The sequence below is a fragment of the Chamaea fasciata genome, unplaced genomic scaffold (assembly GCF_029207755.1).
Source record: "Chamaea fasciata isolate MVZ Bird 193981 ecotype frontalis unplaced genomic scaffold, bChaFas1.0.hap1 SCAF_2, whole genome shotgun sequence".
In the NCBI taxonomy this organism is placed as follows: Eukaryota; Metazoa; Chordata; class Aves; order Passeriformes; family Sylviidae; genus Chamaea; species Chamaea fasciata.
The window spans coordinates 92,187,688-92,201,403 of NW_027094087.1; the positions used below are offsets into that span (position 1 = coordinate 92,187,688).

A 13,716-nucleotide genomic window follows, 5' to 3' on the forward strand; every position below is an offset into this window, starting at 1 on the left:
TTTAAAGGCCTGTGGTGACTTCATTGTGACATTATACTAGCTAATAGTATGACTCTAACATAAGTTAAGCATCAGCCTTGTCCTTTACAAGCTGGATATTTAAAAATATGCTTTTACTTGAAAATTAATTAACAGAATTGCTAATTAGAGTTATTAAAGATCTGGGCTCTATAAGGTGCAATATATTCATTCCCAAGAGAAAAAAATAGCCCTAGGGAAAGTGGCAAATCTTGCAGTTCTAGGAAGAAAAATTATTCTTCTGAGTATTATTTCCTTCCTCCATTTTCAGAATGTGAAGTAAATAGGAGAACATTTATGTGCTGCTTACCAGACCATGCGCTGTCACTAGAAAAACACTCATGGTTTTAAAACAGGGGGAACTAGTGCATTGAAAATGGATTCTCTTTCACACTTGCCATTTTAAAAAAGGACAGCGCTTTCCAATTAAAGTTTGCACTACAAAGCATGCAAATTCACAAATGAATAGTGAAAAGAAAGCCCAAGCAGCATGCTGCTTTGCAGCCCATGTTGAAGGAAGGGAAGAAGAAAGACACTCCAGGCAGTCAATACAATAGAAACTGTACAGACAATGGCAAAAGGAGGAAATAATAGTAGTGCTGCCCTAGTCTGGGGAAATATGAATTCAAGAGGAAAGAGGAAAATAATAATAGGATCCATATTATGCATAAGAAAAGAGAATTTTGTGTAGGCTGCACAACTGAAGGACATTTGGCTGTGATTAGCTGCTGCTCAGTGTCAGCACATGACTGCTGGTTTCATAAAAAGAGGTTTCAGCTTAATCTCTTTTTTGCATCGAGGTTGTTCACTGCAGTCTACAAAAGCAAGTTGTCCTGAATCTGTATGAGTCCTGTCATGAAGAGAGGACATTCATTGGAAATCATCAGATCCTTTGTGTTTCAGATCAACTTCACATTCCTTTTCAGCAATATTTTGACTATTTTGTCCCTTGTCACTATGACGGATGACCAATACCCCACAGAGAAAGGATAATTTGCATTAGTCCACTTGCAGAAAGGAAATGTTAGCTTATCAGACAGGGCAAAAAGAAGCCCACTGAAGAAAAATACCCCAAAACAATCCCCCCAAACTGTACTGGTAGTGCAGAGAACTGCAGTAACTGAAGAACACCCTTTGACTTCTAATTCTGCCTATGCTGTGCATGAGGATAAAGGTATTCAGTAGTTGAATAAGATGCTTTCCAATTTAAAAGTACATTCTCATTCAATAGGTGGCCATCAATCTTTAACAAAGCAGAAAAAGTGACATCTCTGGTCTTCCAAAGACGAGTTGTTATCCATAAAGAATATATCATTTACCAGGTGGTGTTTTTTCGTGTTCTCTGTCTGGACACAGCTGTTCTATGTCAAGTTGGTGATGTGTAACACATTTTTAAAAAAAACCTATTAACACAGTTGTCAGTTGGGTGAAGATGGCTGTGTACTATTGTCTGCCAAGTCTCTCCCCTCCCGCCCAATTAACTTCCTTATTGAGATGACGGAAATAAAAATACAGAATCATTATGCAAAACACGTTTTAGCATTTACCTGGAAGCACTGGGGCAGCATGTTCTCAGAGATGGATGCAGTCTTAAAAACTAATTAAAATAGTTAAATTAAGCATTGTCTCACACAAAGGTGAGACAGAGGAAAGCCAGCATTACAGAGGAATTGTGTGCCCTGGAACAGATGAATTCTTTGAAAACAGGTGGGAAGCAGAGTGTTATTTAGGCATAGTCTTCACCAGTTCTCAGGAACCCTGTGTAAACAATGTTAGCAACCTTCATTTGGAACAGTGTCAAACAAAACAGGAAATAGAAAGACGAAAAGGGTTTACATATTTAATGTTTATTGACTTTTCTTGTCGGGTTGATTTTAAAGTTGAATTACTTCAAGATGAGTCTACAGACTTGAAAGAATTACTGAAGAACCCCACTTGTGACACTGTAGCCCTCTGGTTTTATCTGTTAGGCTGTGCACCCCCTAATTTTAAGCAAACAAATGTCTTCAGAGCAGCTTCATCTGAAACCAAGACACCATAGATAGAACTGATGCAGTAATGAGCAGATTTTTCGTAAACAAACCTGTTTATCCACAAGTCTGCCTGGAAGAGATCTGAGAATCCGAGTGAACATAAAAACAAACAGCTTAGCTGTTGCTTTCCTTGGGCAAGTGTTTGTTTTTATTTAACATGAAAATACAAGGAACTACATTTTATTGATTTGAAATGGCAATTGCTTCCTTTAGTTCAATGTTATTATTTTTTCACAGAATGTGCTCTTTGATTATTTATTTGTTACTGGAAAATGACTGCAGATTTAGCAAATGTAATCACTGCCTGGCTTCTTGGAAAAGCATCATTTTTCCATGTACATTTAACACCTTCTTACATAACTGGGTTAGCTTTTGTCTGAACGGGAAGTTTCTGACAGAAGCAGATTTTAAATCTCACAGAGCCTTCTTGTAACATGAGCAGAGCGTGTTCTGAACACTGGGGTCTCTGCCTGCTTGTGCCAGTGCCCTGAGCTGCCCCCTTGAAGCTCCCAACTGACCCAAAATGCACCTTGGGGCTGACGCCACCCGAAATGCAAAGTGATTTCTTCATCATCACACAGGAACCTGTGAGAGAGACAGGCCTGGCAGGGCAGTGAGAGTCTTCACCAGGCATTAAAAATGAGATGGTGGATGTGAGACTCCCCTCTCACAGGACTTGCTAGGCCTCCCCTCAGGAGGGGGAGGCAGGCCTGTTGCGCAAAGGGATGTAGTCTGAGGGGGAAGATCACTCCTGATAGGCTTTGGATAAACATCCAGGCATCTGAATATGTCTAAATTGAATACAAAGGCTAGAGAAAAGATAGTTTTGTGGTTAAATTTCAGACTGTGGCTTAGCAGATTTGCGTTCCATCCTTGGCTTGCTGCCATAGACATTCTTCATTTCCACGTGTAGGTTATTTTCCTTTTATATAGCTTGATTTTCCATCTATCAAATGTGAATAATAAGGCTTTTGATTTATATCCTCTATTTCTTCTAGTGTATTTACTGTACCAAAGGACTAGTCAAAATGATCTCAACAAGTCTTTTAGCATCCCCCTATGGAGCAAGAAATACCCAAACACCCCCTGAAAGATGTTTGTCTAAGTAGTTATTAAATGCTTAGAGTCATTAAAATCAGAATAAAGGCTGTCTTTTTCTGCAGGAGTAATAAATTCAATTTATGATTCACTTTTATTTTTCTACTTGCAGCATGGCAATTAAACATATTTCTTTTTATTTGCAGAATCAAGTTGTGTTTCCTTAGACCAATCGGTACACTTGTATTTATTGCATATCATCTACCAATTTGAAGTAATTTTGGTAATTAATTTAGATCATTCAACTTCTTTTCCTCTAACTGCTTTGTAACTCTCACTTTTGAGAATAACTATGACATCTAGAAGTGTATTCAATTTCATTATCCGGGGATTGAGTCCAACTTTCCTGATTTAAGCATGTGCAATTTAGATGCTTAGAAAAGTCATTCTACTAAGTGCCTATATTTTCATTATGAGATGAAAAAGAGCTGCCTTTGAAAGTGTCTGGAAAAAGACTGTCTGTGCCTGTCCATGATCTTGTTCTTCAGATCTTTCAAGCAGCTGAACTTTTTTTTTTTTTTTTTCCCCCTGGTGAGACAGAGTATACACTAGAACTACTTTATTAGACAATAAAAATGATGATACAAGAAACTCAGACACCTGCCCAAAGTGGTACTTTAAAAATATTGAATGTAACTAAGATCAGAACATGTAGAGGAGGGCACATGTCCTAGACCCTCCAGAACATTATTTATCTAGGAAACAATTTGTAACTGTCTAAAAGTCTGTATTCTTCCCAACCAGTGTGTACCAATACTATGACATGGATTTAATAAAAGCCAGATTTCCCAATTTTCTTCATATAGAGCAGTTTGAAGCTCAAGACAAGATAAAGCACATATAATGCCTTTTCTAATTAATTCTGAATCACTTCCTTATTCAATAGGTCAGTTGAACTGGTTAAGAAAATTATAGTAGTGCATTATTGAAAAATGATAATGGTTATTTTGATTATTACTTGATTTTGATTATATACTTGATTATTTTTCAGTCCATGTGAATAGGCTGTTCAACAATGTATTTTGATATTTCAGATATGTTAAAGCAATGTAACTGACCCATTTCCCTCAAAATTCCTTTCACTTCTCCTCAGCAGTGCATTATTTTCCTCCCTTTCTTCACTTCTTTGGAGTGTCTTCTGCCTTTTATGAGTTCTTCAGGACTTTTCTAACAGAGCAGAAATCACTTTGCCTCGTATCTTCTCTATTCTTGAGTGCATTTCAATAGGGTTTGTCCACATGAGTAGTACATCCAGTATATTTGGTAACCTGTTATGTCTCTGTTCCACCCTTTGCTCCTACCCCTTCATTAAAATTCAATATTTTTACTACTTGTTTACGATATTCTTTTTTTGTTTTTGTTTTGTGGGTGGTTTTTGTTCATTTGTTTTTGTTGGTGTTGTTTTTTTTTTTTTTATGAGGAGTGAAACTAGCTGTTATGTGCTCCATTAATGGAGTGATGTGTTCCTCTGTTTACTCAAGGTCCAGCTGGACACCTTTTCGTTGTCTCTCATGTTTCCTGTTGCTTTTTGTGCCCTCAGCTTCTGTAAAGTCTTCCATTAAAACTGTGTATTTGTACTTCTACTATTCCTTTTTACTGATCTTCAATAACATCTTCTTTTTACTTATATTTTATTTCTAAAAGTCCCTGAAGAGCTTTCAATGCATCCTTAACATCTTATAGGACTTTACTTCATCTCAGATTATCAGTGTTTGAGGATAGGAAACAGTTTCCTTTGTGACTTGGAACTTTTGGGTGCTACCATGATATAACCAACTGTGTGAATTTTACCCATCTCTAGCTGAACATTGTCAAGAAAAGTCTATTGTTCTTTTTCCAATCAATATTTCTTTGATTTCACTGGATGTGTCATAATGAATTTGCAGTTTGGTAGAGTTAAAAGTTTCTGATTTCGTAGTCGGGATTTCAGTCTTCTCTACATTGTCAATTATCTTTTCCTGTACCCAGTCTCTTTGAGTGAGTGGATATTGCTCATTAAAAACTTACACAGCAGGGAAGAGAACATAGACATGACAGAGGGAGAATGAATACAACAAAAGACTAATCTTAATTAAAAAAGGATATACAGATTTCTAGGACTCCTTCATGCCAACCTGAGGTTTTCTTTACATATTAGGTAAGAATCTGGGTAGTTAAACAGATGTTTAAAGTATTTTTTAAATCATTGGTAAGATCTATACTTTCATTGTACAAGGCACCTTTAAAAAAAAAAAAAGTTTTGAATTCCCAATCTTATTCTTTCCCCTGAACAACTCACATTTGTAGTCATGCTTTCAGTTCGGATCAGGTTTCAGGATTTAAAAATAAAAAGAAAACTCAAAATACTGCACACTTTCCCTCTGTTGCACAGCTTAAAACTAAATTCAGATACTAAATCTTCATTTACAGCAGGCTGTGCTTCTTCAGTGTAAAAGACAGTTAACTTGAAAAGCTTCACTGAAAGATCACCTTGCCCTTCCTTGCATATTTATGTGTGCATATATTATATAATTAAAAGGCATAAACAAGGACATGCTGTATGTGCGAGTTTCTGGAATCTCTTGTTTTCGTTCCATAGTGCACAAAGAAGTAATTTAGGTGAACAAAGTCTGAAAGTGAATCATAAACTTGTGTTGTTGTTGTTTTCCTAAGAGAACGTTCTCTGGTGGCTGCAAAACATAAGTTACCCTGTGGCAGGCCAAAGCACTGGCTTAACCCCCAGAATTCAATACTATTGCTGAGCTAATTTTTGCAGAGAGGCTGACAAAATTATCTAGTAGCTCTGTGCCAAGGATAATGACATTATGGCTTGGAGTAGAGCAGAAAGTAACATTATACTCTGGTTTGAAGTGTATAAGTAAACAGCTTTGTTTATCACTGCATTAAGAAAGTTGATACAAGTAAACACCTACTGTCTACCTGGAGGCCATACCAATGAAATCTTGGGTAAACTGGTGGTTTGTCTCTAACACCAACGAATGATTATATTTCAAAAAAATCATTTCTTTGTTAAAAAAAAAAAAGGAAAAAAGTTGTGTTTCAATAATTAGATTGACAGGGACCAAATCCTTGAGAACTCTGTACTTTTCAGAGATCGTTCTTGGACAGCATGAGCTTTGACACTCACCCCATATGTGTACATCTCTATTACAGCCCTCAGCTGGTGGGGCTGGGCGTGTACCTCAGCCGTCCTGTGAACGAGACCACAGGAAAGAAAAGCCAGGCCTGTGAGTCAGACAGGCATGCCCCACCTGGGAAGTCTAGACACAGCCCGTGTGCTAAGATGAAACTGCAGATAAAAGCAGCCCTGTAATTGGAGCTGTTTTCATTCGGACTCAAACTTTGATTTGATGTTTAAAATATATCCTTCAAATAAGACTTCTTTTATGAGTCTGTTGAGTCATAGAGACCTAAAATCAATTCACCTTTCTGTCACAGAATTTCTGTGCAGCCTTGGGCAAATCACCTAATCTGTCTGTCCTTATCTACAATTACCCAATGTTAAGATGCTTTCTGGCTCAGCATTTTCTTAAATGAGAATAAATAGGGAGTGGAAAAAAAGACAGCAGTTTAGAAAAGATACAGACAACAGGAAGATAAAGAAGGAAAGCAAAACGACCAGATGGAGACATGTGGGATATAGGAAGTGGACAAGGATGAAAACATTCAGTAGGAAGAAATGTACATGAAGAAAGCCTCAAAGGTGGCTAGCTTATACAGGGTAGATATCGTTCTGAAAGTCATTTGAGAATCAAAGTGGCAGATGCACGAGCTAACATCTGCTTGGAATAAGCTGCATGTGTGTGAAGAGGAATGTAGGAGAGGGGGAGAATGGCCTGCACTGCCTGAGAAAAACAACTGCCAAATGATCAAAGGGTGTCAATTTTCTCAGGGTACAATGACCCTTTGATCTGTGACTCTTCCCATAGGTAAGTACTTGGATGGAGGATTCAGGGGTTAAAAATGAATAAAGTAACAAAACAGCACGGGAGCGTCCTAAGGTTTCACTGTTTACAGATTAGTCTGAAATCTTCCATGTAAATTAATAGCAAAAGGAGGAATTTTGCCAGGGTAACCCAGATACAAAATAAAAGTTGATACTGAATGTGTATACATTCTGTATATGTGGTACATATATATATATATATATATATATATATATATATATATACACATTTATGTGGTACATAAATTCTGATATTCAAAACTCTAGTTTTGAAAATAAGGGTAACTAACTGTTCAAGTTCAAAATCTTGAGTCATTCTTGAAAAAAGTAATAGGGAGAATTAAATAGCTTAAAATTTAAACAAGTGAATGCCTTATTCTTTGTATTTTCTTCTGTTTCTGTATGTCTTGAGAAGTAAAATGTTCCGGTTTCACAATTTTTCAGTAATCGTGATTTCTAGGAAGTCACTTCTTTAAAATGAAAGCTGAGATTCTTATGCTGTTCTATCGGTCTCCATTCTAGCAGCTGCAATTTTGGAAAAAAGTTATTTACTGTGAATCTTGCAATAGAATATCCTGGGAATCATTCTGCTTGGAAAATTGCACTCAAAATCCATCACTCCCTGCTAAGATTAGATTCCTCACATATTGTAAAAACTGTGAAGAAACCATGTCTCTAATAAAAAAAAGCAAGAAGTTCTTTCCATAAGGATTCCTGAGGTGAAATTTTTATGGCCAAAAAAAGCCCATAATAGTCAACAGGAGTGTTAGAAAGTACACTAGACTACTTGGTTATTCAAGAATCTTACTCAAATGATTCAAAAATGGATCCTCACCAATACATAATGCACAAGAATCATTTTCGTCTTGCAAATGGTCTAAAAGTCAAAATACCAAGCTTTTTAATGGGATTTTGAGAACTCAGCTACGTGTCTAGAGCACCATTGTTTGGACTGTAGCTGCACTGGACAAATTATAACATATAATAAGAGCAATATTATGTGGAACTGTTAAGAAAACTGTCTCTATTACCTTGTAAAGGGTTGAATTAGGGTGGTGGAAACAATCCTACGGTCAAACAAAAGTCACTGTCATCAGATACATTGTCTAGGTATGGGGAGTACTAGGCCCTAATAAACACCCTTTCCTGGAATGTCATATTAAATTTTGTGAAGATGGTGGTGACTTTCCAGAAGCCAACTTCCATTTTCACACAAGCAGTTCCTTGTCTCAAGCCTCATTGCTTTCCATTGCTGTTGACTGTGTGAACATTGGAGTTCTTGGCACAAAAAATTATGCCAGTGACTGCTCCCCAAAGTTGTCTCTTGCCCTTGAATACATGAACTTTTAGAAGTCTTCTGCTGCTTGGCAATTCTCTGAATTCCTCTTGTGAAAAGGAACATTTGTGTTAGACCTCGTGAAAATGATATTGTCTAACGAATTCTCTCGACTTCCATAAATAAGGTACATCCTTCCCTGGGGTCATAGAGCCTTTGGTGAATTCACAAAGGGCACTGCTTTTGAGGGAATGTAGAGAAAGGCTAATAGAACTGCAAATGCAGCATCTGTTTTTTCTCCTCTAACTCCCACAAAACTAAGGAAATGGCAAATGGAAGGACTTGGGAAAAGAATCAATGAATCATACTCAAACTTAAATGGATTCAGGAAATATTCAGTTATTTTAGTGGTAGAATTTACCAAGTTAACAGTTCTATGGAATTTAGTTTCCTATTTATCTGAAGACAAACTAATACTGTAGAAAGGTAAGTTAAAATTTCAGTGCTTCCTTCTTATAATGCATCAAGCTTGACTTACAAATACGCTCTCTATAAGACAGAACTGCATTATTATGTTCAGGAAGTCCTTAACCTAAAAAGTCCAGATATTGGCAATGGGATCATACAGATACATTATTTTGAGATGTTGAGGAACAATGTTGGACCAACATTTGAGATGTTGTTGAAACATTGTTTACCACCTGGTCAATTGCACCAAGGTCCCTAACCACTGGATGCAGATGCTAATGAAAATCTGTAATATGGTCAAAATATTTAAAGTTTCATTCTCTAAACTAAGATGTTATTTTAACATGTACGATTAAACTATCAGAAGCTAAGTGTTGTTCCCACGTATTTGTTACCAGAAGTAGTATATTTATTCCCACTTTTCTTAAAAAAAATTGGATTCCTGATTACTAGTGAGCAATTTCTTATATTATAAAAGTCCAGAAAAGTTAACTATGTAAGGCCAGGGTCGTGTCTGACTAACAGCAGTGGATTAGAGTGAGAAAAATTCTACTGAAGTAAATGGGGTTTGGCTTACTACAAATTCCCCTTAGCACTCAATTTATTCTAGCATCATTTTAATAGTGGGACTGATATATCTACTGAAACAAGAATGAAGAGCTTTTCAGGTTTTTTCTCAAAAGACAATGAAAGGTCAAGGGAAACATGGCAGAAAATTTTGAGAGGATCAACAGTTTAGCTGGGTGCTAGTATTATTTCAGAACAATTATTACTAGTTTGAGATCTAGTGCAGAGGGTGATTAGGTTCACTTCGGCAAAAGTGAAGATATTTCAGACTATTATCTTTTTTTGTTATTGATAATTTATTGCACACATGATTTTTTTTTTTGGTCAATACCCTAATGAGCTAGGTCTGTCTAAGGTGGAGCTAGTTTTTCTCACAGCAGTCCATATGGTGCTGTGTTTGGGATTTGTGACTAAATCTCAAACTACTAATACACCAGCATTTTAGCTGTTGCTGAGCAGTACTTGAATGACATCAAAACTTGATTTTTTCTTGTTCTGTCCCCACAGGGAGCTGGGCAAGAAAGACAGCTGGGACAGCTGACATGAATTGACCAAAGGGATACTCCATGCTATAAAACCTTGTGCTCAGCCATTAAATAGTGGAGAGGAGAGTGGTTGGCGTGGGATGCAGACACTGCTCAGAGCTGGCTGAATATTGGTCTGCATGGAGAAGACAGTGAGCAATTGCCTTTGCATCACTTATTTCTACCCCTCTTTCGTCCATTTATTTCTTCATCCCAGCCCACAAGTTTTCCTGCTTTTGTTTCTCTGCTTCTCTTCCTCATCCCACTGGGAAAAAAGAGGAGCAAACATGCGGCTGTGTGGAGCTTTACTGCCAGCTGTGGTCAATACAACACTGAGTTTAAAGAATAAACTTGATCCTGAATGGAGAGATCTCTCCTATTCATTTCTGCTCTGGTTTTGCATTTTCAAACGCATAGTGTGTTGGATTTGTTACAAACTCCATGCAGATATGAGAAGTCATTCTCCATAGTCACTCTCCATTGCAAGAAATTGCCATGTGAAGTCTGATCATACCATGCGTGTGTTGCATTATCAGTCATAGTGTGTGGCCTTGGTAGTTGTCTGATGCCTTAAGATGACTCTGAGCAGAGGTTCAGGCTAACACTTGTGCTAAAGCTTTGATACAACCTGAGCTGACTTGTCATCCCTTCCCTAATGGAGGCAATAGCTTTTTATGACATGCTGAACCTATTCATTTGCAAAAGAAAGAGCTGTGAAGGAAATAGTGTCACGTTTTCAAAAGCTGCTGGCTTTGACATGTGCATCAGGCCAGGTGAAATCATTGTACTTAAGAGGAAACTGGGAATTGTGCTCACAGTTGACAGATGATGTTTCCACAACTACCATTACTGTAAGCCTTGGTCCTGCACTTCTGTCAGTGCCCATTTAATACAGATATGTTACTAAACTTGTGCCTCATTGTCAAACCACTACAAGATCTGTAGAGAAGCTGGGCTAAAAAAGTTCTATTTCCTCGTGTCTTCAGGCTGACAAGGACTGTAACTCTTATGTGAATGATGCTATTGGTAGCCAGAGAGAGGTCCAGCCATGTGCTGCTGCTAAGGCATGTTCAGATGCTGTGGATACTGTGGGAGAGGTAACAGAAAAACAAGGAAAGAATGCAGATATCGTGGGAGGTTTGGTAGAAATTAGGTATAAAAGGAAGACATTAAAAAACATTCTTAATATTTCTATGGTATTCTCATGTGCATAGTAAAGGAGAATGTCACCAATGTTTCTTGTTTAAATATAGAAAAGAGAAATGAAAGTACAGAATGCCTTCTTGCTGTTCCTTAAACCTCATCAACTGGCAACAAAGGCATCCATTCCTTTGAGATCAACACAAAAAGCCACATATCACATCAATCAATAAACCCAAATCTGCTGTAACCTTCAATAGATGAAAAATAACAGGAGCAGTAATCCTTACTTGATACACTTGTTGTGAAGTACCATCCATTAGTCTTCATAAAGTGCAGAGATCTTCAAATATAAATGTACAACGTGCTGTGTGTGAAAACGTGTTTGAGCACAGCAGCAAAATGACTAATACAACTGAAGTCCCACATATCTACAAGTGTTGGTCTGATTTTCATTTAATTTGTACTGATGCTAATCAAAATGGACTTACATGAAGTGATAGAAGTTACATTACTGTGATATATGTCAAAATACAAATAAATGTGATACATTTTTTAATCTTTAAAATCATAATACCTACTTCAAGATGCTATAAATCTGTAGCTATTTCTTCTATAGGACACTTGCAAATCTAATATAGACATAGGTCTGATCCTTCCACAGAATTATACCAAGCAGCATAAGCTGTCATGAAAGGAAATTGGGTATGGAATATAATGAGATTATTCACTGTGATAGGGATAGAGACTGTGATGAGATCTCCTCACTATATTTCATTCTGCTGAGAAAAGACTTGATCTTAAGAAAATTAATCTGGTGGAGTAATTACAATCTGCTTTCCTAAACCTCATCCTACAGCCTAATTAGAAAAAAAGAAAAGAAAAAGAGGAAATATAACTAGGCTGTGTCAGAAGCAAATTCAAGAGTTTTAAATTTTTTTAGAAGGTTATATAGAGATATTTTGCCAGCTGCTTGTTTAGTTGATATTGGTAAGTCAGTGTACAGTTAGCCCAATGAGAAACACTCTTATCACTTTAAATTTAGGCTATTTGCTTTGTTTCTCCATCTCTTCTCCCCTATCTCTTTGTCTTCCCTCATTCTCCTGTGCTAGCCCTTCTCTTTAAGATATAACTTTCTCTCTTGCCTGTTTGTTCCTCCTTCACATCTGCAGACAAAGCAAGAAAATATTGTCCTGAGAAGAGCATGAACAAGCTCAAGGGATATTCTGAATAGAATGACCCTGAGCTTGAATCCGCGATGTTTAAGCCTGCAAAAGGCTCTCATTGCTTAGAAAGCAGGAGCATCAGTCCTTGGAAAGGCAGACAGGACTTCTGTTTGAATAATGCTGTGTAAAACTCCCTTTCCTGTGTTGAAAGGAAAGGATTTAATGAGCACTAACAACTGGCAAAGCCAATGAATTGAAAGTGAAGAGAAAGTTAACCTTGATCACTAAAGTATGCTCTGATTGGAGAATTAATCCATCAGAAGACATCTTACAAAGAAAGCATCAAACTAAACATTTTGTTTTCAAGGTTGACTACCAAATACTTGGCAAAATGAAGTACTTTCATTGATTAGATCTTCCTCTCTACAACAATTTGTACAGACCTGGGAAATCATCAAGTGATTTCTGTAAGTAAAAATAATGAAAGTGTTGTAAGGACACCTCAAAATGAACCTGCGACACTGATTTCATAAACAGACATCTAAATCCTAGTGTTTTGAAATACAAAAAGGCCTTGGTAACGTGTTTTATTTTCTTTCTTTTTCTTCAGATGAGAGTTTCAACCTAACATGATTTTTTGCCCCAGTATAGAATTGAAAAGAGTCCGTCTCAACTTACGGATTTAAATGGTTCTATAAGTAACCTTACAATGCTATTTTTTGGATCATATTCATGCTTGACTTTCACTACTTAGTTGTTGGGTTTCTACATAAGAGAGATAAAATAAATTCCACATAGTTTGTTTTCTGTTTCATAGGCCAACACATTTGATTTTTTTTCCCTATCTTTTTGTCATACTAATCATAAGGAGGGAGACATGAGTCCATTATCAAATAGGTAATAAACCTGTGAAAATATCACTCTATTGATAAAAGTGATATTTTGGGGTAATATGCATAAAACTCTAGGAAAATATATGGAGTCTTTACTTTCAAAACACATTGAAACTTTGATCTCTAAGGGAGAAAAAAATTATGTGTAACTTCTGGGCCTACATATTTGTCTTTGAGTACTGTTTAGTTCTCCAATGGAATCAGCAGACAGAGTTTACATATCACACTAAACATCTAATGACATGCACACATGTATAATAACTAATTACCACCCCTTTACTTTTTTTTCCCTAGGGCAACCAAGCTAATAATAGCAATTTTTTGGTTATTTTTTTCAACCTCAGTAGTGAGTTGGAAGGCCCTTGGGCTAAGTGAAAATTAGAGATTTACATTAATTTATTTCTATCAAATTTAGAGCATTTGAAAAGACCTGAGCATGACATTTAAGATCAACCTCACTGTATCTTTATTTTAATGAATGAGGGTATAGTTTTTCCCCTCTCGTGAAATCGATTTAAAAAGTTTATACTTGTGTCATATATTTCCTGGGATATGTCTGTGAAGGTTCATGATTCTCAACTGAATTC

At 36.8% G+C, this 13,716-nt stretch overlaps 1 protein-coding gene across 1 annotated transcript in view; it reads left to right on the top strand.

Moving 5' to 3' along the window:
* IRS2 (insulin receptor substrate 2) overlaps positions 1 to 10,298 on the top strand; it is a 118,674-nt gene extending 108,376 nt beyond the window's left edge. Inside the window, exon 4 of the mRNA XM_066176773.1 lies at positions 9,914 to 10,298. Coding sequence (XP_066032870.1) covers positions 9,914 to 9,952 — 39 coding nt within the window. The 3' untranslated portion in view covers positions 9,953 to 10,298. The remainder of the gene's footprint in view (positions 1 to 9,913) is intronic.
* Positions 10,299 to 13,716: the final 3,418 nt, after the last annotated feature.